A 26,326-nucleotide genomic window follows, 5' to 3' on the forward strand; every position below is an offset into this window, starting at 1 on the left:
TTTTTATTTTTTTTCACAGATACTATCCTGTCTGTATTTAGAAATTACATTTCTGTGACATATCACACAGGGAGGGGAGGAAGATTCCGAATCATGTTTAGTTCTCCAGAATCCTGGGGTTTATACATTTAAGAAGCATTAAAAATGTTCTAAATTGTGAACTGTGCCTCAAGCTGGGAAAGTAAATTACAAAGAATTCATAGTCCTCAGCCTAAGTTTGCCAAGATTGAGGCACTTAAGGTTTAAACCCACTCCTTGCTGTTATTAAATCTGCCTGTTTAAAGTACAGCACCAGGTAAACAGTCATTTTCTGGATGAAGAGTTTATGCATGCTGATAAAATTTATTTTTATCCATAAAAATGTGGCATCATGCACTGCTAAAGTATTTATTGTTTCATGTTTTTGTTCTCCTTGTTACTCTTATGTTCCATTGTGCATGTAATTTCTTTCATTTACAAAGTTACATAGAAAGAATGTGTTCTATTGTAGTAATCTTTCAGCTATGACGAAAGCCATAATTGTGTATAAAGTCAAACTGAAAATACTCTGCAGTGTCTTCCAGTACAGATACATAATGGAATGTCACCCTGATGATTCTCACATTAACCTCCTTTCAGAAAAGGTTGTACATTTCAGCCTCTAAATACTTTTTGCTGTGTTTAGAGCAGTATGTGACTAGGTTCTATCACAACTTTAAGATAATTTTCAGTGAATGTGTTTGTTTTAGAATGATGCATACAAGGCAGAAGGCAGTCAGCAGACTGCTTGGACTTCCTTAACATGGAGAAGTCTTACTGACAAGGAGGCTGAGGGGAGACCTTATTGCTCTCTTCAAATATCTGAAAGGTGCTTGAAGTGAGAGTAAAGTTTGTCTTTTCTCACTGATGACAAATAACAGGACAAGGGGAAATGGCCTGTAGTTGTGCCAGGGGAGGTCTAGGTTGGATATTAGGAAAAACTTCTTAACAGAAAGGGTTGTTAAACACTGGAATAGGCTCCCCAGGGAGGTGGTTGAGTCACCATCCCTGGATGTGTTTAAACACCATTTGGATGTGGTGATCAGGGACGTGATTTAGTGGAGGTTTGTTAGAGTTAGGTTGGTTGTTATGGTTAGGTTGTGCTTGCAGATGAACTTGATTGTCTTTAAGATCTTTTCCAATACGAGCTATTCTGTGGTTCTATAATCCTGTAAGGTTCTTTGTACTTTAATAAACTTTGAGTAATTTGCGGGAAGGAATAAAATAAGGGGTACACGTGGTATTTTCTTTTTAGATATTTTCCGCCTATCCTGTCTACTGTGAATGTTCTTAATGAGACAAGTGGACATACTGTTGTAGGGTATGTGAGAAATAAAATACCAATCCTTAATTTTCCTATTATTATTATTATTATTCACGTTACATAGTAATTACTGAAGATGTTGTAGGAGATTATGTATTTCTGTAAGCCACAGAATCACAGAATGTCAGGGATTGGAAAGGACCTCAAAAATCATCTAGTCCGATCCCCCTTCTGGAGCAGGAACACCTAGATAGGTCACACAGGAACACGTCTGGGTGGGTTTTGAATATCTCCAGAGAAGGAGACCCCGCAAGCCACTGACATCTGCATGAATTATTTCTTTTGAAATGGATAAACTGTGTTTTCAGTAATGGATATCTAAAACTATATTTTTGCAACTTTTTCAAGAGCTTTCATAACTGGTTAGTCTTTTCAGAATCGGAGTCTTTAAATATTGCAATCATTTTCACTCCAAGGTACTATGTGAAAATATATGTCTGCTTTTGGAAGTTTTCACCAAAATTTCTCTGATTCTGTAATTAATTGATTTATATACAGTGACAAATTAAAAACTGATCTAATGTTCTGCTTTCTGCAGCTCAAATATGCTTCTGATTGAAGTATAATATAGGAGGGTTTGCAGAGTACTTACAAATCCATGTAACTGTGAGCATTAAATGACGTCTAAGGTGCTCACTCGATTTGACTTTGGAAACAATCCCAGTGTTCTGATGTAGAACCTGCATCTATATGCTTTATGAAGCTAAAACAAGGACTAATGTTGCTGAATCTAACCTTCTGTGACTTTAACTCCCCCTCATTTTAACATAATTGACTCTGATTAAGTTGTCCTTGAGTCCCACCTTTATACATCAGTTTGCTTTCAGCAGGGATGTTTTGGTTCCTGAACTGTCCCTGGTTGTTTTAGAGTCCTGTATCACTGTTTGAAGTGTTACTTTACACCTTTTTTTCAGCACTTACAAGCAATGTGGTCCTTTTGTCTGCAGTTTTGTCTTTTTGGATTACCTTCTCTTTCCCCTTGAGCTGTTGGATGAAATCGTTTTTTTGTTCATCATTTCAGCTGCTGTTGCCAGGAAATTAAAACACTGGAAAGCAGTGCTGTCACTTAGTAAATAAAATATGTGAACAGTGCCAGTAGACAGCTTGTTACTAAGTAGATACAATTAATCAAAGGCTCTTTATTTATTTATTTATTTTTGAAACCAGCAGTGCATAAGCTGTTACAGTGTAGACAGTGTCTGTACTAGTATAGTTGAGTTATATCCTTTGTGATTATAGATATGCAGCAAGATTTACATATGTAGTTTAGAAGTGGTGCTTGCTTTGCTATATAATATAACCCCAGAGGAACGGGAATAACTGCATTTTACTTTCTGATATTCTGCTGTACATTTTTATTTATTTATTTTAAATAATCACTTTTGTAGTTCGAAATTGCTGCTTGCTTTCCTATAACAAAGGGGTCTGAATTCTAACAGTAAATCTGCATAGTGGATTTTTTTTTTCTTTTTCTTTATGCCTTTACTACAAAAGATTACTGCTAATGCATAGTACAGTCAAAGCTATTAAATTTCTGTACGTGCTGTGCAGGGTTGGCTAGCTAAAATAAAAATATCAGCAGAACAGAAAACATTAGTTGAAGATCTTTGGTACCAAATTGAACACTTTCAGTATAGTTGCGCTGCATACGATCTGATACTGGCATTTTAGTGTATTTTGAAAAAACCTTTGCTGAAGAAAGAGAAAAATCTATATACAACAAGACTAAGGATCTCTCTGAAGTTATCTTTTGAGCTACAAGTATTTGTATTATGTAATTGTAGACTTTTCAGTGCCAAGTGTCATCTTTCAGGTGACTCCAAATGATAACATTGTGTTAGGTATTTCTCAAAGCCAACTGTGTGCTTTGTTGGAGTTCATTACAGTAAAGGACTCCACTGAGACAAAAGGGCACTGCATGGAATTGTGGCTAACTGAAAAATGAAAGTGACAGAAATTTTAAGGTGACTGCTACCTAGAAGATAGGTGGAATGAAGAGTTACAGGGGAGCTAGATAGCTAGACATGAGAAAAATATACCTTGTCAGAATGAGAAACCTTCTGATTGTACTGAAGGATCTTGTAATGACAATTGTGGGGTAGCTGGAATGTATTGAACTTCCCAGAACTTGGTGTAGAAGGAGGAAAATGATTTTTAAAATCTTTTTTTTTTTTTTTTTTTTTTCCCTTGTTAGCATAGAAAGTCAGATGTTGGAAATAAAACTATTGCCTAGCTAATACATTTAAGAAGGTTTTTCATGTTTTTCTTTCCAGTGTTGGCCCACTTCCTGTGTGGAGAATAAAGCTAAGAAGTTTGTAGGGTTTATGTTCAAAGTGAATTGCAGCTTGGGGGACAGCTCATGGAAGAGTCAGGAGACTGCTGAACTAATGGCACAAACGTGGCAAAAAGTCATGAAAAAGTGCAGGGTAGTTAGTGATGGAAAAATAAGCAAGTCACAATAGGCAAAATCCTACAAGCTCCAGTAATAAATAAAAAGAATCAAGACAGTCATTTAAGCATAAGCATGATTTAGTTAGCACTGTCAAAATGTTGCAGGATGACTCATGATTGAAATAGCAAAAGCTATATGGTTGTGTCTGATGCAGAAGCTACTACTGAAAGGAAAAAAAGACACAAGGATAAAAATCTGTGCTTCATATACAGGAATTATGTTATTTTTGCTTCTAAAACACTGTGATAGTAGGATGATATATTTAACAAGACAATTCAAAAGAGGACTATGCCATTTTGTTTGTTTTGGGAAAAACAAATGAGGTAACTCTTACTGAATCATGAAGATACATTGCAGTTGTCCTTTAGAAAAACAATAAATAACTAAAGTGAGACAGTGTAACGTACTTAGGATCAAGTAGTGTGCTTTAAAAGAACTGAAAACAGGCATCACTGGGCTGTTAATATCTGGTGACAAACACACACTTGGCATGCTTCATCAGACTGCAAAATACTAACAAATAATTCATTTCTTTCTAAAAGGAATGAATATAGATATTTATGCATATAAATCTATACAGACACAGACATGCTGTTAACTACAGGATAGTGAATCAGATGATTAATCTATTGTGATACAGTAGTTGATCATAGATCTGAGACAGAAAAAAATTAAAGGGAGTTGATATAATTAAATCTAAATAACAAGGTGCTATAGACACCAACTTTTGTCTAAAAAACCTGCTTTTCTTATGAGATCATAAAGTTTGTTGACAAAAAAATTGAATTCTTATGCAAGAAGTAATTCATGTAGTAAGCTTCTTTGTGGTGTGATATGACACTTCACAGTATTTTATGATTAAATGTGAATGATACAGGCTCGCTACAGAATTGTTTTTTTAGTAGAATCCTGCAGATTTATTTTTACTTTGTTTTTGTTGTCATTGTTTCATTTTGTTGGGTTTAAAAAAAAAAACAAAAAACAGAGAATTAAGAGTTAGTACACTGGTCAGTGCTTCATAGGGTAGGTATGTATAAGAACAAACATTATGTCGTGATCAGAACTTCTGAACCATGGATTCCTCGTAAGTTTTCAGCAATGATGAGGTGCTCTCTTGGACTACAGTTATTGGGAGGGAGATACGAGGGCAGATGCTTTAGAGTTAGAAGGGTTAGCATGGTACTTGCCAGTGACCAACTGCTGTCCCCCTTTAAATTGTGAAAAGTAAGCATTTGCTCAGAATAAAGCTAACAAAAGGCACAAATTAGACAATAAAGATAGGAGGAAGATTTGAGTTGTTCATCAACATTTCATGATAATGCTTCTCTAACATACTGAAATAGGGAAGAGAAATTTTTAGACTTAAACCTTGTTGTTTTTTTTATCTTTGCACATGGTTCTTTTTCTCCCACTTTTCTCAGAATGCGGTGGATACTGACAGTCCAATACAAATTAACTTTTCCCATGCTTTGGGTCTTGAAACTCTTTGGCTCATCTAAGATGGGAGACCCAACTGCAAGCATAAACTATGCCCTGAACTGTGGTGGAGAGGAGCTTGCCACACCACACTTTGACTCTCCAGATTCACTGAAAAGAAATTCAGGAATATGAAACAGATCGCAGAACATTTCAGCAGGTCACTGGGTTGAAATTTTGGTAAACCAGAACACAAATGGAATTAAATGTTGCTTTTGATCTGGGTAGCTGAAGATATTTTAATTTAGAAATTATGTTTTATATAACAACCTACGTGTATAATATTAACCTATCCGGACTGATAATTAGGAAAACTGCTATAAAAATATTTCTGGGCTAAAATTAAACTAACTTGCGCGCAACCTGACACTTTAGCATGCAAAATTTAATCACATATTTATTTTTATTAATTTTTTTGTTAGGAGTAGTCACAGCCTTCCATAAATTATTAACCTGGCCAGTGAAACAGTGTATTCCAGCAGATGCAAGGGACTGTTTCTTAAACAACCTAGTTTTGCAAGATGCAATTACTATCACTTTAAATCATAGTGTCCTACGCACAGTATTCTGACCATTTGCAGAAGAGCAAGGACTGTTTTAGGCATCCAGAATCAGAAGTTTTCTTTTTTCAGCCACCATCTTATTAGCATGGAGTTGTTTGAATTCTCATGTGCCACTTCTTAGCAATTCATGCATTGCTAGTCATAGAGGGAATCTGATCTGTAGGATAGCTGAAATTAACTTGCAGCTGAATTCATCTCAGTGCTGTGAGATCCACAATAGTTTTGGCATTTTTTCTTTCTTTCTAGTGTTACCTGCCCATTGTGACAAGGTTGGAAGTCATAAGTTTACTCTCACTTTCATTTCACTGCACAAGTTGCCTAGGAGATCTCTATTACAAGAAAACTGTTCCATGTTGGAGTTTGCTTATGTGCATGCTGTCTGTTATTTTAAAGTGTGAATGGAAGGTTAAAACAGCTTCCTATTTCTTCTGAACTAGAGCAAATAGCACCAATTCAGCTAAACATCAGTCCTCTCTAGACTGTCCACTATTATGGCATAAGTGCAGAAATTAATCTTCTTGGGCTATACATTGGCAATCTTGGAAGCCTATTTCCTGCTTCCTGAACTTACTTTCTTGTCCTTCTCAGTTTTCACCTGAATTTGGGAAACAAAGAAGGAAACAAAGATAGTCTATTACCCCTGTGTTCTGTACTTGTATCTTGTTGCAAAGACAGTGTAATTAAGGATATTGTTAGGTTAATTCTTACATGGTTCACGAGCAACTTATGAAGATGCATAAAACAGCTCTTCATTGAGAATTAACTAACCATAAGTAGAACAGAAAATGTTTGTCATGTATCTGAAAGCTAACATTTTCATTTAACTGTCACAAGAATTTTGGCAGAGGCATAACAACTGTGCTATCCTAGACTCTAACTTTTTTAATTCCCATGATTGATTTGTAGATTGTCCATTCACCTTTGTCTGTTGTTTGTGGCTAGAATTATCCAGAATTGGAACTCAGTCCAGCATTTGCTGAATAGGTTTTTTTTTTTTTTCATTTCTGTAATGGTTACTGCATATCAAAATGCACTGAGCAGCATTAGTAATGATCTTCCTTTTCTCCCTGAGGAATTGAGTGCAGTGCTCCCAAGCTGAAAGACTCGTGACTTGATTTTAATATTACACATAAATTACACACCAATTCAATGCTGTTCTGGTGCTTATTTATTTTAGATGTCAGACTCAAAGCATTTGGTTTTAAAAGAAAAAACAAAACAAACAAACAAACAAAAACCCCCAACATATTAAATATTTAAATCCCAAGAGATTTCAGATTTCTTGTGTTAATAATGTGACACGTATCCAGTTCTTTTGGAGGGCCTTTATCAAGTGTGGAGGTATGTTTTGGAGGTGCTGAGAATCTAAATGTTCTGGTTAGTGACTTTAAAAGAGCACTGAGTGGTTTGACTGTTTATGAAAGTTATTCTCTTTCCATGCCTTAGTGCAGATTTTGGAGTCTGTAGGTGATAAGGTTTTATATTTGTTAACTACCTACACTGTTATGTATATAAAGTTTCAGTTATTTTGCTTTGAATGTAAATAATAAGATGCTATAAATGGAATATAATTTTGCACAAAGAAAAGGTGATAGAATTTTCCCTTTCAGTAACACTCCAATTTCCTTTTTAGTTGAAGAAAAAAAAATGATGTCAACACACTTGGTTTTGTTATTCTGCATTGTGACAGCAGTTACACAGGATGCCATCTTGGGCTCGGGTCTGCAGCTCTTATTTCGACTATTTGCAATACATTTATGTGGACTTTCTCTAAGTTGACTAATTGAATTCTCAGGAGTCTAATTTTTAGTGGCATTTTAATTTGTGTAGAGCAATTTACCAGTCAAATTCTGCTCTTGAGTTCTGCTGGTTTATTTTTCCCAAGAGGCAATCTTAATCTGGAAAACTTGCTTTTGTACTGATAGAGTTCTTTGGAGGTGTTTATTCGTAACGATTTTTGACTTTTTTTTTTTTCTTCCTTTTTTTAATTGATGATAGATTGTTAATGGTGACGTTAATTCTTACAAGATGATAGTACTTTTAACAGTGGGGACCTATATTAAATAAAAACACAAAATCAATTAGGCTAAATTCCATCTCTTTTCAAGCCTGGTGTATGTTTCTTTTATTGCAGAAAACAAGGTTGTTGGTTTTTTTTGTGGGTAGTATGGAGACTGCTAGTACTTGTTGCTAATTTTGTTCTCTGTTTCTGTACCTCTCTGTTTTGATCAGTTATATATATACATATATATATATATATTTTTTTTTTCACAACACTACTGAGATGCATTTAATCAAGAATGTTTCTGTATCTTATAATGATTCTAACAGAAATTCCTGACCTTGATTTTTTTTTTTTCCTTTCCCTCTACCCTAATGATGATGATTATAATAATAATGTTCCTACTCTTAGATCACTGCTGACCTTTATTAGGATATTTTTGGCTGCTACCTATTTATGTAATTTTTTACTTACTTCAGTAACTGATGAAGAATGTTTGTCAGTTTCAAGTGGCTTATTTTTATGGCTAACAATTTTTCTTCTTCTTATTTTATTTCTTGAAAGGTTGTATACTTGTTGGAAGTGTTGATAATTGCTGCCTTTGTGTATGCTTCCATTGTTCTGCAGCTTATCATTATTTTTAATACCTTTTGTATCACTATTTTCCATAGTAGTTTGGGAATAAATCTGATTCTGTAATTTGGGATAATTTTTATTTAAGTAGACATTGTCCTTTCCCAAGTATGGTTTTTCTGTTCTTACATGTAACAGTTTGTTTTAAAAACATAATCTTATTCCTCCTTCCCTTTTAAGGCATAGGAAGTATTTCCTGTTTTTTAAGTCATCAAATAAGTCCTTGAATTCTCTCTTTAATACTGCATATATTATCTTTTATTTCTGCTACTTGTTTCCCTGTCTGCTGTGTTTGTGAGTGATTCTTCTTGTGTGGGTAACACAAGAAAACTGAAAAGAAAGCCCATTTTATTATTTGTCAGCTTAGTCTTTCTATCCACCATTCATAGGAATTTATTCATGACCTTTGTCACGGTGAAATATGTACAGTGTGATACAGTGTCTAGTTCTCCCAGCTCATTAATACTCATTCTCTGACCTGATGTAATAGTTCCAATAGCCCTTGTAAAACCTTTGCTCTCTGAAGGTACTTGCTGGTCCTTTGCTTGTGGGTGCTGAACTGACTGGGTTTGCTGCCAAGCAATTAATGTTTGCTCCTGAACAGTGATCATCTGCTCTGCATAAATATTAGTTAATTCAGGTTCTCTTTTACAGCATGGCTGTGTGCTGCCAATTGCTCGTTCATGTCAGGGCATCTTTTTGGACACTGTTTTTGAAATTGTGTTCTGTTTTATCAATTCATGTGGGTGTAGACTGTAACATATGCAAACTATAAGCCCCTGTTTGATTAGAAACTAGTCATCAGAGGAAGTGTCTTTCTTAGTTTATGTATTGTTATGAATTAGACATTAGTCACTTACATTCAGAAACATATATAGGGGAAATAATAATGCATTGCACTAATATTTGGAGAAGAATGAATTAAAGATAATGTGTGTTTCATGAAAAAAATGGGTTTATATTATAGTGAACCAGAAAGGCTGAAGCAGTGGAAGTCAGTGGATTTAAGGTGAATTATGCAATACTATTTCATTTTAAGAAATTGCTATGTGGTCAAGAGGTTTTTTTTTATTATTATTTTTTTATAAGTAAGGATGGTTTTGTAATTTACATACAGGAACTTCCTTTTCCTCCCTGTCTCTTCAGGATGGCAAAGTAGATCCTTGGATGACTGTTAAGTGACATAACTTCTGCTACAAGAGCATTGCTGCAGAAATACTACACCACATGAAGTGATGGATCTTTATGCAAAGAATTAACCCTCCCTATAGCATTATATTGGACTAATAAAAAGTAGTTTGCTTTTTGGCTCAGTGGAGATGGAGCTTCAAAGAGCGTGTAGCAGTGCAATAAATTTTGATTTTTTTAAAAAAAATTAAAAGCAGTATTTCACAGGAAATATATCTCAGGGGAGTGAAAATACTTGATCCACTAAAGTTTTACAACATATCTAATTTCTACTTCAATGCTTAATGGCTAGTGAACTTTTCCTTTGTCCATCTTTTGGAACCTGTTACAGAGAGCAAGTTATTAGTGTGTGCACTTGGTAATGCTGTAGAAGAAAAGGAAAAAGTGAAGTATGTGTTTTTTGAATGTGAAAGAGAGGATGTGTTTTATTCAAAAAATATATTAAGGTAACAAGTGACTTCTCAGTAATGCTGAAACTGCAATGAGAAATGCCATAAAAGTGTGCAAAAACTTTCCTGAAGTAATCTCTTTTCATAAATGAGAGTTAATAATAAAATTGAATTCTGTAGTTCTGGGTTATGCACCTTGGTTTTCCTTAGTCACTGCTCCAAGATTTTACATTTCAGAATCTGTGTACCTGGTGCCTCTTTGCATTATACTAGTTAGATCCACCTCCTATATAGTATTTGCCCCTCGCCCCATCCTGCCAACACTGAACAGTTGTGAAAGATGCTTCTATTGAGTGTTGGTGTTTCTTCTTCTCTCATTACTGCAGTTAATTGAGAAAAATCTGTATAATCTAATCAATTTTCTATTGATGGGGGGGTTGGGGGGGGAATCCATACTCTTAAGATTTACATCAAAACCATGGAATTTATTCCAGTATTTATCCATGTCAATTTCTAGTATTGTAGTCATAACATGAGATAGCTTGACATTTTCTTTTACTCTTACTCTCTCCTTGTAGCTTTCATGGGGCTGAAACAAATTTTCCTCTTTGACCCAGCTATTTCAGTTTTATATGTAGAGATTGTCAGAATGCATTTTTTTTTTCCTCCGAGTACTCTTCAGTAGAGGTTGTTTACCTAACTTGTAGTTCTTACAGTGTATTGCAGACTGAAATTGTTAGCTTCTGCTTTATATTACATATGTATGTTCAAGAAATTGTATTTAGCGAGTGGTTCAACCTTATTTTTAAGTATGTCTCAAAAGAATTGTATTTTTAAAAAGTAAAAAATATCTCCAGTACACTTTCTGGACTGGATCCTACATTTTCTTTCCTCCTATTTCATCAAAGCAGTCTTCCTGTGCTCTGAGTAGCTGAATAGCTGATGTATAGTAAATCTATATCCTGATAATTTTGTTCTGTTTAAATCATATTTTACACATCTGCAGATGTCAGACTTGGAATAGTAGACACGAGGTCTTCATTGGAACTGCTTTGTATTCTAATAAGAAAATATAATGTGACTGGAAAACTGTTTTATGGCAATATTGTCTGAAAACTACTTCCAAGTAAGACAGAGAAGGCTAGTGGAATAATCATTGTTGAGCATCTGAGATTTATTGTAATAGTAAACTACAGAGATTTGTTACCATTAGAATTGAAAGATAAAAGCATCATCTCTTTAGAACAGAATGGAATCAAGTTTTATAGGTCATTCTTATATTAATGATTTCTAGCTGTTATTTTATCCCGTGCCTTTTCAGGCGCTCATCAGATTAATTTGTTTCCATATTTCCTTAAACTTCTCACCACTTCCTAGGTGTGAAGCTCCCTGCACTGCACTTCAGGCACAATTTGTTCCTTTGCAAGCAAAGAAGCAAAGTGATAGCAATTGTTGCTATGGAGCAAAGAATTCTTTTTTTTTTTGTAAATCTAATTTCAGGTTAGTTACTATGGAATTGGAAATGCCTACCTTATTTGAGGTATTTATATTTAGAAACAGTGAATTTGATTGTTTCTTTCTTGTACCAACCTTAATTGATTCAGGATATTTGTTGCTAATTTTGAGTAGCGAGAGAAAGACTTCTGGATATTTTCCTGTTTTTGTTTGTTTGTTTGTTTTCCTTTAGTTTTGTTTATTAGAAGGAAGGAAAATGAGGCTACTTTTGGAAATGCTATTCACGTATTTATTGAGCTCATGCTTTGCCAGCCTGCGTTCTGCAAGTGTTGTTGCAGTAGCACAAAGAACACCCCAGTGACGTAACTCCTACATCAGGCTTATTAAAGATAAACCACAGGAGAGTGAAGCTGCCTGTTAATTAAAAAAAAAACCCAAACAAACAAACAAACAAACAAAAAAACCCACAAAAAACTCTGACCTTTGTTCACAGAACTGAGGTAGAAAAAAAGAGAGATTGAAAAAGGAATGACAGAATATCCACTTTTATTTTAGCACATTAATTGCATGGAAGAATGAAGTGAGGACCACAGTTTCTTGCATTCTTTGTGTATCTGAACCCGTATTTTTTATTTCATTTAGTAGGATACACAGCAGCATTTTTTGTAACTCTAAGCTGTCACATTCAAAACACAGTCATAATGTAACATTTCCATTATGCCCAGAACCATTCCCCACTAAAATAAGATTTAACCTCTCCCCTCTGAGATAGCTGAAAATATAACCTCAATAGCAGCTGTCAGAGCATCTTCTTCCAGCTTCGTATTTTTCCTATAGCCCTCATGTGAATTGGGTTCACCAGGGTGCTAGCGAGGTTCTCCGTCTGCAACCTTTTGTAATCATCGTATTCTTTCAGGATTGCAATGTGCATGATTTTTATATGGTTTTTATTTATTTATTTTTAATAAACATCCATGTTACTGTTATTTTTGCAATGTTTTAAACAAGCTGGAAGAAGTTAGGTTAAATGACTTTTAATATTTGAAGGCCTTATGCTACTTTATGGTTATGATGTGCCATAAAATGTTATAATGCTGGCTCCTTTTTATGCAAAAACTGGACATCAAATGAGAGTCAGTTCTCAGTCATATTCTCTCTGCTAGGAAATGCCACTCTAGAAAAGGTTTAAAATCTAAAATTTCATGTGCAAGTAGAGACTGGTCCAGTACATCCTTATTTTGGTACTTGATGCATGTCAAATTTCAAGTTTCTCTAAAGGCATGCCTGCTAAAATAGAATTATTTTTGTGTGCAACAGTGGTATATTGATGTTTCCCTTTCCCCCCCAGCACCTCCCCCCCTGGTGAAGATCCCTGAAGTGGCTTCAGACTGAGCTGGTTTTAATCCATTTCACAGCTAACTCGTATTAGATATTTAATTTTGAAACGTATCCTCCATATCTTACAGGAGCTATAAAGCATGCCTTACATTTGTTGTTAAGTCTTCCAAGTCAGGCTGCATCTTCTGTATTAAGTAGTGACTATGTATGATGGGAGGTAGTGTTCATGGACAGACCATATAACCTAGTGCACAATTTTCACAATTGAAAGCAAGATCAAAACAATTTTATTTTTTTTTTTTTTCACTTAAAAAGGAGTAATGTATTCAGTATGGTTATTGTCAGTATTTACTAGTATCACTATTCAGACTTCATCATATATGCAGTCTAAGACTTTCCGCATAATTTCAAATTGTATTGGAAAGAAAACTAAACAGCACTTTAGTAGCAGGCCATGGGCTGTCCTGAGAATTATTGTGTGAATATTCATGAAGAAAATAAAATTTATTAAATGATTGTTATTGCACACTGAGTTCTACAGGTGGCAATTTACTGAGGAATATTCCTACAAAAGAAGTCTGAGGCTGTTCGAATGCAGTTGAGTAGCAGAAGGGCTGCGTTTCCTGAGTGCTGGAAAAGTTCATGTGATTCAAAGTATCGTAAGCACACAGGGTTGGCTGGGGAGCAGGTAGTCTTTGAGTTCAGAAAGCTCAGTATCATGAAAGCATCTACCAGTAGGCTCAGTAAGACTTAGCTGTTAAAAGCTATTTTTGTCCAAGTATCAGTTTTTACTTCATGTAAATTATAAAGCACCTCATTATAGTCTAAAACAAATTGAAGTCTCTGGTAGTTCTGTATTTCTATTTGTTGTGTTAGGAAATGAACAAACAACATTAAGTTGATAAAAGAACAGTCATGACACTCCACTGTTTAACTTTGCATGGTTCTGCTGTAGGCTGCCTGCTGTCCTTGTATTCTATTAAGATACTCCTCTTGTTTAACCTGCATCTGGAGAAAAGAAACAGGGAAAGCACTTGCTGTCATCATGTAAGATTGCTGTGTTAATGGCCTGAACTCCAATCCTCAGCCTCCCATGTAGGAGACAGTGATTGTAATTATACAGTTTCAGAGAGCCCTCTGGCTTGTCTGGGTAAAATCCCACACTTATGTGGTGTTAGAAGTACCTTAAACTGGTACTTGTAGAATAATTTTGAGGTTTCTACTATGATTTTCAGACAAACAGTGATTTCAGCTCATGAAATGTAATTTTCAGTTTCCTCTGTCACACCACATGATTTGCATATATGTACATTTATTTATTTATTTATTTTATTACTGCTTCTGGCTAAGGTTAGGTGTTCTTAGCAGACTGTTTTTAGAGAGATAATGTGGTTGTGTCTTGCAGTATTTCTCAAACTTTCCCCTAGACTGTAGGTAGCCAGCCAAGATCAAAGTGCTCCCTTGGAAAATCAAGCACACTGATGATGCTTGGTTTTCTCTTCTTAAATATTGCCACCACAGAGAAATTACTTTATCAGCTGGTTTACTTCAAGTTTTTAGATGCTCTTGAGCAGAAGGAAGAGATTAGCTTTATTAATCTATAGTTCTTTACACATCCCTTATGGCAGTATATTTTTGACACATTGCTGCAATTAAGTTTAGAACATTGTTCAAGGCTACACTGGAAGAATATTTTTCTTTTCTATTAAAGTCACTTTGTCTTTTGAAGTGTTTCCACTATTTAGGAAATTGGCTTTTGGGGCAGTTTTCCAGTGAGTGATTTAGAAATACATAACACATTCAAACATGTTGAATTCCCAAGTCACCTAGATCTTTATGTATATGTACTTATCCTGGGCAAGCAAAACCTTCCTGATAATAAGGAAATTGGGATTTGGAGAGAATGTGGTGTGCTGAAGATTAATGCTTTTTTTTTTTTTTTTTTAAATTATTATTATTATTATTTTCCTGTAGGGGGGAGTAAAGTTTTCTGACTCTTTTCCCCTCTCCTTCAGACTGCTTTTAACATTGTTTTCTGCTTCAGATTATGTGTTAAGCAAAACATTTCAGGGATATTTGTTCACAGAAGGTTATATTATAGTTTTTCCTAGAGAAAGTGTGTCTTAATTAAGGAGATTTTTTTTCTTTTCTTTTTTTCTTCTGTTCACGTCAGTAACATAGCAACCCTTTTTCTTTCATCTGCCTTGCATGATAGTTTTATCCAGGTGCCTTGGTGCTTCTCACTTCAAAGTAACACTTAAAATCTTGTTTTGCATTCCTAAAGACAATACTATGGTCATGTGTTGTCAGCATCGAATCAAGAAGATAAACCCACTTGGTGAAAGGCTGTGAAGGTAGTATAAGCTGTTCTTCCAGGAGCTAGTGATTGCTCTTCTGAGTGAGAGTAGTCCTTGTATAATACTGTTGCCATGTTGTAGTTGTTCATATGCTAATGAGAGTATAACTGTGACTTGACACATACATCTTAAAAATCCATACCTCTGCTAGCTGTGGGTTTAGCCCTAACATGCAGATGTCAGCACTGTGTGAAATGTGTTTTCATGGTTGTCTTTTAATGCTTAAGGACCTTCATGAATGCCTGAGAGCATACTGAATATTTTCTATGCATTGATGGCTTTTCTACTTTTAAACTAATTAGGTGTTGTCACATAATTGATACTTAATAAGTGAAGTTTTAAATTGTTTTTAATTTTGTCATATATGTTGTCTGAAGTAGAGTTCTTCCAGTAGTATAATCCCCGGGGAGGGAAGTGGGGGGCAAAGGTGTGATGCTTCTTTGGGCACAGTTCTATGCAGCTATTATTTTTTGGATACTAAACTTACTTTCCTTTTACTCCTGTTACTGGTAAGTTGAACTTGTGGTAAGATGTATCGTATCAGAGAAGGACAAATAGACTGATAATGCTTTAACTGAGTTAGCCAGTAGCAGTGTGTTTCCTTGGACTTAACGAATTAATCACTGTGTAGCATACTGGTATATCTTGGAGTGTACTTCTATTAATATTCCAGTGCAACATAAGAAATAGATTTGCAAAAAATTAAAGCTCCAAAACAGACTTCCTGCTCTCTACTAAAATGAATAATGGATCATTTCAATGATTTTGTTCTAAGTGCTAATCAAAAATATAATGATTTGCAAATCATTGCTCAAATCGGAGCAGTAATTTTAATTTTCAGCAATTATAGTCATTATATTTTCTTTATCTTTCAGAAATTACTGTTTATCCGTTATGTAAAATGGTTTACTGAATAAACTGCTCCTTATGATTCTGAAGCAGCTGTTACTTAGTGCTTGCTGGTTATTTTAATATAGGTTTTACCTACCTTAAGCTTTAAGTAGCAGTAAGATAAACTTATTACTACTTAAGAAAGTAGATCAGTCCAAAGTTATAAGACTTGAATCCTGTAGTAGAGTTTCATTTGACTGATTCCATGAGCCAGACTGCATTTGGATTCAGCCTCCTTGACTGTGGACATCAACACCCCATGCCTTGAAATTGAGACATGGCTCAAATTGTTTGATTGAGCACACATAGAAGTGGTGTTTATTTCCTTCTGTGACAGTGACTGAAATGATTGCCTCTGTATGGTGACAAATTTAGGTTTCATTTTTTTCATAAGCAAGTTCATTTGGAAGCAACAGGGGGGAATGATATAGCAAAGAATAGAACATTCTTGTTCCTTCAATCCTTAGGAGGCCCTCTTTGATAAGGTGTTTCAACCTACAACCCTTTGTGCCCTTAAATCAACAGGCTCCAGGTTGATGTGAATTCACTGGCTATCACTCATCTAAGTTTTATTGCTCAAAAGGCAGCTGATGCCTTTAAAACACCTCTCCCTCACCCACATCGGTTTGTGTGTGTATTATATACGTACATTGTATATAACAAAAATCTCTTGAGATGTTAGAGAAGTAGGCTTAGATCCTAAGGATAGATTGAAAAGTTGAATCTCATTTTCTGGACTAGTGCTGTAACTGCTAGGCTATTTTGCAGAAAGCAATTTCTGTTGCCTGAGTTTCTTATCCACACTCTTGCTAAACTGCTGTAAGTGATTTTGAGGCTAGCTGTTAAACTGCTGTTTTCTTAGCCTTTAACCATCACAAATAGCTGTAGTCTTGCATTTTTAAACAAGGATGAATGGAAAGGTGTTGGGAGGGAACTGCAAGACATTATAAGACTGTTGTCTACTAAAGATTATTTAAAAACAAAAATCTTAATTAGTATTTCCCCATTTAATGGCTGTTTAGCTATCTTAGGAACTTCCATGTCCAATTCTTCAGTGGTTCTGGGTAGTTTGAGCTCAGTTTGGCAATCTGAGACTTGTTCCAGTGTCAGTTGTGTAGTCACTTGATGGTTTTTGCATTTGTTTATGCTGTTTTTGTCTGTGGAATCTGATCCCTTTTAGGTTCAGATTCCATCTGAAAGAAATGGTAAATGATAGAAAAAGAATGGAGAATTAATTATACACCATGTTTATTCAGTAGAATAGACTATTGCTACTTTAGTGACTGTTGATATAATGCTGTTGAATTTTTTTTATGTTTTACTAATCTGCCACTTTAGTCTTTTTTTTTTTTTTTTGGTGGGGGGGGTGGGCGGGTGGAACTGTAATTTATAAACTTTTTGTGGATAGTATCTTGCATTTTTTACTTTTTGGTTTAAGAGAATGCCTTATTCTATTCTAAGTTTGTTGTTCATGGGCTTTTGGTTTCCTGTTCTTTTTTCCTGTTTTTGAAAAGCACCAATAGGACCTTGCAGGGTCTGTGGATGCTTATATAAATTTCATCTCAGCAGTGGCATTTCATAAACTCTGTGACAGTCCACATACCATTTGAAAATGTGGTGTGTCTCTGTTTCATATTCACATCCACGGTTATATGGACTTTTCAAGGACTGGTCCAACTTTGTGATCAAACAAGCAAAGCACATGTACTACTTGTGGGGAGACATACTGCAGAGCAGTGGGCTTGATGATGACTCTCACTAGAATCATAGAATCACACAGGTTGGAAAAACCCTAAAGATCATCAAGTCCAACCACAATCTAAACATACTACTCTAACAACCCTCTGCTACATCATGTGCCTGAGCACCTTATCCAAATGTTTTTTAAACACATCCAGGGATGGTGACTCAACCACCTCTCTAGGGAGCCTAAATAAGGGTTGCTTAAGAACCCTTTCTGTAAAAAAGTTTTTTCCTGATATCCAACCTAAACTTACCCTGGTGCAACTTGAGAGCCTTAATAAGAGACTTTTGTTCCCTGGCTTTTATGCGGCGCTGCAGCAACTGCGCACCTGAGTCTCGTAGACTTGGCACAACTCAACAATTAGTGAGCTGATCAGCTGTATCTTTCATAGGCTGGAGAGGGAAAAGGACTGTGAATTCATGATTTTGCATGTCAGTGTAGGTGGGTGTGAAGCCCGGAGGACTATTGATTAAGTTTTGCATGTGATAATAGACAAGACTTGACAAAGTTAGTCTTTTTTTTGGGAAATCTGGCACTATTTTGGTTTTGCCTGTAATACATTTATATCCAGTGTTCTTTCCCACTTGTGTTGATATAATCGGAGAAAAAAACAACACAAAAGAAAACCACAACAAGGCTTGTGCTACCTTATATTCAGAAATGGCAGAAAATATAAATATGCCTTTATTATTTCTATTACTAGAAGAACAGTCTCACGTACTTTTTTGAATGCTCATTTCCCCCATCATTTCTGCAGCCGCACAGATGTGTAAGTTAGTGCTTGATACTGTGCTAATTGTCACCAAGTTGCAAAAAGCATAGTAAACACTTCCACTTCTGTAATTATATTATGGCTTATAATTAGATTTTGTGCCATAAATGAATATTTGTATGAGTTCATACATTGTTGCATATCCTCTGGGGTTTGAAGGAACATTGTGAGACAAGTTATTCAAACTCAAAACCAATGGCTAAGATGAACCTGTATAAACTTATACTAACAATATTTCCTTGATAAACTAGAGATTATTTTAGAATTATAATGAAATTATTTGCATAAATTCAGAAGTTATAAAAAAATAAATAAATAACGAGTTCCTTATTCATTCACAAAGTCATAATCTTCTGTCTTAAGCTGTCTTGTATAAGTAATCAATCTGTCTTAAGCTGTCTTGTATAAGTAAGCAATAGTAAAGCTGAGGTTTAGATACAAAATCGATGACTACTGTACCCTTAACCTCGGTAGTTCTGCACTTCTAATTCTGATCCTGCAGTGATTTGAACAGCTCATACACCCATGTTTTCCACTGCGGTCTGATGCTAAGTGACCTATGGACTTTTCTGAATGTATGCCAGCATAATTTTTTTGCTAAATCTCTAGCTGACCAATCTGGAGCCTATGTTATTCTTGTCACTTGATTTGTATATGTTATGATTGGCTTTCACACACTGTAAACGGCATCAGTGGGGATGTCTGTGCTTTTTGTGTAGAACAATTGCTATAAGAATGCCTGCAAGATGATATGTGGCTGGGCAATGCATGTCACTCATTCACGGTGAACTGTGGTTAGTGAACATGTGGTGAACATGCTGATGATGTTTGTGTAAAAGATGCACCGAGGGATGACTTGGACATATTAAGAATATTTTGAAAATCAGAAGACAATAAAGCTGAAGTACTGCTGATTTCAGGGGCTGAGAAATCTTTCTTTCTTTCTTTTTCCTTTTCCTTTTCCTTTTCCTTTTCCTTTTCCTTTTCCTTTTCCTTTTCCTTTTCCTTTTCCTTTTCCTTTTCCTTTTCCTTTTCCTTTTCCTTTTCCTTTTCCTTTTCCTTTTCTTTTTCTTTCTTTTTCTTATTCCTTTTTCTTATTCCTTTTTCTTTTTCCTTTTTTTTTTTTTCCCCAACAGACCACAGCTAAGCATGTCTTGCTGTGTTCTTGATAAATATTCCTGATGTGAGCTAGCAGCTGGAGTAAAATTCACTTTCATAAACATATGTATTTATCACAATTTGGAATACTGTACAGATCTGGCTAAAACTCCAGCTGCTCTTGCAGTCTGGTGTGAGTCTCATCCAGATTCTTTTTAATTTTGGCTGTATGGATGTCTTGGACGTATTAAGATACCACTAGAAGCCTATATTTAAGCTCTTGAATTGAACATCCATTTCCTTATAGCCATTTTATTTTGTTGATGTTTTTATCTGTGTGGATTAGATTTCTTTTTGAAGAGTTACAGTAGTTTGAAATTATGGTTCCTTGACTTCAGTAAATCAGCTGCAGTGGACTATTTCCTGTTACAACTGGGGGAAAACTTACCCTACCTTCCATGTGTGACTGGTCTCTCCTCCTCCTGACCCGCAGTGGTATGGTTAGCTAGCAGTAAGGCAAATATCCATACTGTGAAAGTAGACTGTTAATTTACACCTCTGTCCCCTTCTTGTTCTCTTCTTGGGTTGCAGAGTAGTGGGGTCACCCACTGTCGGAATGATAATGACATTAGTGATAGCAAGACTCAGGTGTGGGGGACTCAAATCACTGGATTAAGCTGCCGTGTCACTAGGATGTGGTGACTCCTGTCTTTGAACAGGGAAATGCGAAAATACATGGAGCACTGCCTAGTGTTTTAAAGTCAGATCCAAGCCCTAAGTGGGACTTAAGATGGAACTGCTGCTAGAGAGCAAAGCCTGTGCTGTCCAGTGGCCAAGGATGCCTCCACCAACATCTTCCTCTAAGGACTGAATGACTCATGATCTTCTATTTGAAGTCTGACTCTAGGTTATGATTATAGTGCGTGTTGATTGATTATGCAGTGTATGTGTGTGTGGGAGAAGTGTAACTTTTTTTTTCCCAGATATTTTTCTGTGCTATGTATTGGCTCGTGTCTGTTTGTGCAAGTAAAATACAGAAAGGGAAGGACAGATTGTTTTCTGATATTCTTCCTATTTAAGTATATATTGTTTTAAGCATGAGTGAGACTATTCATATGTAAATTAAATATGTTTAATGATCATTTGTATATTGACCAGAGTTTGTCCGTTTTTTATACATATTATTTTTTTCTTGGCCTCAAGAGAACTAAGTTCCAACACAGTGCAAGTAGCATAATTAAGTATTTTAATAGATTTGACACAAGGTTGTTTGTATGTGCTCTTTCGTCTGCAAGATTCTGATTGTCTAACATTTGTTTTAGTCTGTAATTTTACTAAGCATTTATTTAAGAAGGGAAGATTTTGTTCTGAAGTATAGCATGTGATATTTAAATGCAGGAGGCTATTAAATGGAGTTGCTATACAGTTGAGTCATTCATTTTCAAACAGATTAATGAGATGATTGTACAGATAGGGAAAAAAATATCATGTTCTGCAACTAGGTTTTTAATTCCTTGCTTTGTTTTATTTCTGCTTAGTTTGCTGTGTATTGCTTAATAAGATGAGGATTACTTTTCAGCTTCAATTTTCAACTTAGGGTCAGCAGTTGAATATGAGATGTACAAGAAAAATCAATGCATCTGAGAAATAGAAGGAAAGAACTGTGAAAATTGAAGCATTTTGTTCTTAACTCATCTTCTCAGCTTGCTGGGAGTACTACCTGGCAGTGTAAAGCAAACAAGGTTTGTCTTTTTCTTCCTGGTGCTAGCCAGCTTATTGCTTTTTAATGCCAAATTGCTTGTGTTTCTTCTGATTCAGAATGGTGGTGTGATACATTTGGTGTGTCTTTTATGACTTCCTAGGCTACTCCTAATGTTTTCGCATTAAGTATGATTGGCTGAGAAGTATTTGTAAGCAGTTGTACATGAGCTCTTAATATTTTTCTCTCATATTTGTGCAAAAAATGGGTAAACAGGTTGCTACCCTGTTAAACAGTGCAGACAGGTGTATTGGTTGTCTAGTTTTTCTTATTGCTCAGTGTCTTTTCTGGTTACTGAAAGGAAAGATGAAGGGGATTGTTCTGGCGGGCAACAGTGCGTGTCTTCTGCACTGTTGTGTGGTCACACAATTATGTAGGTGCAGTAATGTTTCTCATTTGATTTCAGATCAGAACCATCTGCTGATCTTGGGACAAGTAGATTACTAGGTTGAACAGTAAGCATTTGTCAGACTGCAGAGGAAGGTCACTGTATACTGTAGCCATAGGCTCTGCTTTTCTGTCTTCAGTCTGTCTTTTTCATAGTACCTCTATTAAATCTTACCATTCAAATACTGTTGCTTACATCCTAAATATTCAGAAAGTAAGGCAAGGTGCTCATGAATAATTCCAGTATTTTATTTTCCCTATAAAAATACTTTTGCATAACAAAAGATATGGTGATAAGAGAAGTCCATGGTCTCTCTAAATAAATTTCATAAATGCAGCTAATTTCTTTCATTACTTTTGTCTTTTACTGCTGAAGTGATAGTAGGCCTTTAGAGGTACAGAAGGTTAAAAAAAATTAAAAAAAATAAAAAAAAAATGTGTGAAGAAAATTAAAGAATGGTTAACAATAGTAGCTTTGATTCAAAGGACACAATTCATAAACAGTCTAGTAGAAATACTACCATTCAGGTTCTTTGCAAAAATGAAATCAAGAGCTGAGAGGACTTTTCTTCCTCTGTTTGGTGTCAAATTAAACGTTATTGACCTTCTTCAGTGCTTTATGATATGGAGAAGACAGGAAGGATTGTATGCTGATATTTTAAAAAAATTAATTATAATAAAAAAAAAATTAAAAAAATTGAAACTATAAACACTTTTCTCTGGCAAAACTCAGCCTGAAGGTTTACTCTTGCCAGAACTCCCTTGGAAATCCAAGAAATCCAAGTAGGTGTGTTCTGCTTGAGTAATGACATGTAAATGCAGAGGTGCCAGCAGCACTTTAATAATGACTGTAGTGTCTTTTGAAAGTACTCTGAAGCTTCTGTTCAAAGACACTCTTAAATAATTAATTTTTTTTTCCCCTCCATTTACATGGAATATGTAATGACATTCCCAAGTACCCGATTTCCTTCCCTTCTTTCCCATTCAAGGAATAAATACAGCATTTTAATTGAGTTGCTGCTTGCTAATTTGTAATGTAAAGTGCCATTGGAAAAGAAAATTGATGGAAGATCAGGTCTAGATAGTTCTTTGTTGTAAACCTCAGTAACCTTTTCTGAATACAAAAGCGACAGCATGAAAGACCTACGTATCTCTGAGGTGATCTTAGAAGTCTGACTTCCTCTTGGTGAGACAATATACTTTCTTATTCCTGGAAGACTGCTGTGTGATCAATTACAGTATCCTATTTGTGAAGACTGGTAGGTCAACTGGCTGCATGTATTTGTAATCAATTGTTGTTTCTTTTTCTGTTTCTTTGTGTTTGTTGTTTTGTTTTTTTTTTTTTTTTTGCAGATTCTGAACGTATCTATACATTGGTGTTTGAAGAGATATGTGGGCGCTTTGGAAAGACCTTTACTTGGGACATAAAAGCATTAGTAATGGGCAAAAGAGCACTAGAAGGAGCACAGATTGTTCGAGATGCTCTAGATCTTCCAATAACCAAAGAAGAGTTAATAAATGAATGTAAAGTGAAGCAGGAGCAGTTATACCATACAGCTGAATTGATGCCAGGTATGCTTCTCTTTAGTATTTATAAACTGTTTGTGGAATTAGGTAAAAGCTAACAAAAGTAGTTTCAGTTTCATCTTTTATTCTTTTGCAGGTTATATTAAAATCCATTACTTACATGTGGAAGACATTTACCTGTTAAAAGTACTGATGTGTTTTTTGTTTTGTTTTGTTTTGTTTTTCATATTTACTTGAACAGCAGCTTTTTATGTGTTTTAATAGCGGAAGTAAAAAGCAATATAAATATGCCCAAATTCGGTTTTGTAAACTAAGGATTCTTTAGAATAGTTGCTGGCAACTGTGTAACACAATAAGTCATTCTTCTCTGGTCCAATTTTAAGAGCAAGTATACTTTCTGGTGTACAGGCAAATGTATTTGTCCATGTGTGGTTGTTTGTTGTCCTAATTAGAACATTTAAGCCATAGCTTGACATCTGAGTCAGCTGTGTAACAGTGGAAAATGAGGATTTCTGAGGTTATCCTAAGACAGAAAAGTGTAACACCTCTATAAAACATAAGCAAGCTGCCTTGATATGTACGAGAGAATGAATCTCATTTATGATATAAACTCATATGTTATATTCCATTACATTTACATGTGGAATGCTTAGAGAAGAATCCTCATCCATAAAAAGAGAAGCAATACTTAAATCTAGGACTGCTGTTAACTTTTTGTACAAAGAAAAAGTCCTGGAGCAGATATCAATAATTTACGGGGGGACAAAAGGAAGTGTAGGAGAAATGGAAAAACAAACAAAAATATATGTATAATAAAATTAGGTCACTACATGTCAGTAAAACAGTTTCAGCTTTTGGATGTTTTTTTTTCTTTCAATGTGTACTTGTTTTTTATTTTTTGTTTGTTTTGGTGGGTTTTTTTAAATTTGTTTTTGTGTATTTTCTAGAAATTGCTACAACACATTAATTATTATGTTTTAATTTTTAGATCCTTTTTATATCTATTCTCTTAAGGCATTAATAGGTTAATTGTTAAAGTATGTGATATGTTAAGACCAAATTAAAATAAACAAGAAGAAAATATGTAATTTGCTTAGGTAACTAAGAACTTGAATCTCTTGCACAGCCAAGTTATCTGTATGTCTCCCTGATCCCTTTTATATGCGGGATTTTTGAAACTGTGACTTTCTCTCATGTAGATCCAACTAAGACTGTAAGCCCAGATAAACTCACTAGGAAAACAAAAATGATGGAGGGATTTGTTTTTCATTTTTTATGTCAACCTTCTGCAGATATCTGTTGCACGACAAAGAAAACAACTTAGTCTGGGTTTAAAAAATGCTGGATAGATAGATTGGTGGTGGAAGTGTTAGAAATCACAGAGAAGATTCACTTTAATGAAGCAGCACATGTAGTAGATGCCACTGAGTGAATAGCCTGTATTTACTGGGGATTATGTTAATGTCAGTGAAGTAGCTTGAATAGAGATATGGAGAGGTGGTGGAATAAATTAGACACAGGAAACACTGAGCTTTGCACTGTTTCTTATTTCAAAAAATGTGTTCTGGGCTTGCTTGTCTATTATAGATGAATCAAGCAAAATTCTTACTGAGGCAAACTTGTAGACATTTTTATCACTGCCATAATTGCTCAACCGGTTATTCTTTAAGTTCAACTGTGTACATGGGATAATTTTCTTCAGACAGTTCTCTAAAGCAGAATTAATGTTAGCGTAAATACTTGCTGCTTTATGCAGTTGTGAGGATCAAATGTAGCCTTTGTCACCGAAGTAATGGGATTTGTTCTATGTAGCAATATATGGGATACAAGCTGAATTGTCGTGAATTTTAAGAAAACCAGGTTGATGTTAGATATTAATCTAGACAAAAATTGTACCAGCTACTTAGTATTTTTTTTTATTTTTTATTTTTTAATTTAAGTACTAACCTATGCTTCATCTGAGAGAGCTTTTTTAATTGATACCTTTCTCATGTTCTTTTATGTCTTCTGGGAACATTGTTTAGTATAAGCCTTGTGGATTTATTCTGCAGCTTTTTAATATTCTTTAATTAAGAACGAACATCATGCAGGTATTGTCTAAGATGTAAAGCAGTGCTGACATGTTAGGTTTACAGTGTTCTCTGACTAAACTGGTGTTTCAGATTGTTATAGGTAAATACAGGAAGGTAAGTTAATTGTGATACATAATAGAGGAGTAAGGTGATTCTGAAATTATGAGCCTCTAACTGGTCAACTTTTAACAGCTATTATGCAGGTGACATTCTACTTTCAATCTATTTTTACAATTTTTGGGCGGAAATAAGATTTGAATTTTGATTGATAAAGAACACTGCTGAATGTACTATTTATGCATCGTTTATTTATTAATGGCATATTTATTAATGCAATGAATTATTTCCAGCAGTGGTAAGTCTGTTAATTCCCAAATCAAGTAATTGATAGTTATGTCGCTGATGGTTAGGGATAGTATGGAAATTTTTCCTGACAGTCTGTATCAGAGCCATGCCTCTGTATAAAAGCTTTCAGAGATGCTAGTATTTGAAGGTGTAGATTGCAAGATTTCAATATGGCTAAGCTGACTGGCAAGCCTCAATGTATCAGACTCTAGTAATATATGAAACTCTAGACAAGTAGAGTCTTACTCTATGAAGAGAAGAGAATTTATGGGTGTACAGTTAACACAAACCCAGAATATATGCACAGCCAGAAAAATCTACTTCTACGTTACACTTCTGTCGGTAGCTACTATTGCCATGTCAAAGTTAAGAAATTAATGCCACTCTTTCATACCTGTCTCCTTTTTTTTTGGTTCAGCATCATTACAAAGCACAGATGCTTGAGGATTGTGTGGTGGTGTGCTTTTTTTTTCCAGAATTTTTCCCTTCCTGGGTCATCTTTGTGATAACTGCGATTTCTTCCTTTGCAGTTCCTT

The 26,326-nt window shown here is 35.1% G+C and overlaps 1 protein-coding gene across 4 annotated transcripts in view; it reads left to right on the forward strand.

The window, feature by feature from the left end:
- The window catches only part of PUDP (pseudouridine 5'-phosphatase), a 77,666-nt gene that overhangs the window by 1,591 nt on the left and 49,749 nt on the right, over positions 1 to 26,326 (forward strand). For 3 of the 4 annotated variants that reach the window (XM_085550926.1, XM_015848975.3, XM_085550935.1), the window contains exon 2: positions 23,200 to 23,418. In XM_085550926.1, the coding sequence (XP_085407052.1) occupies positions 23,200 to 23,418 (219 nt within the window). Of the gene's footprint in view, positions 1 to 21,297; positions 21,443 to 23,199; positions 23,419 to 26,326 lie in introns of all 4 variants that reach the window. The other variant, XM_085550941.1, reaches the window with a different exon arrangement.

This window comes from Coturnix japonica, chromosome 1, assembly GCF_054131305.1.
Source record: "Coturnix japonica strain WE chromosome 1, WE-NBRP24, whole genome shotgun sequence".
Classification (NCBI taxonomy): domain Eukaryota; kingdom Metazoa; phylum Chordata; class Aves; order Galliformes; family Phasianidae; genus Coturnix; species Coturnix japonica.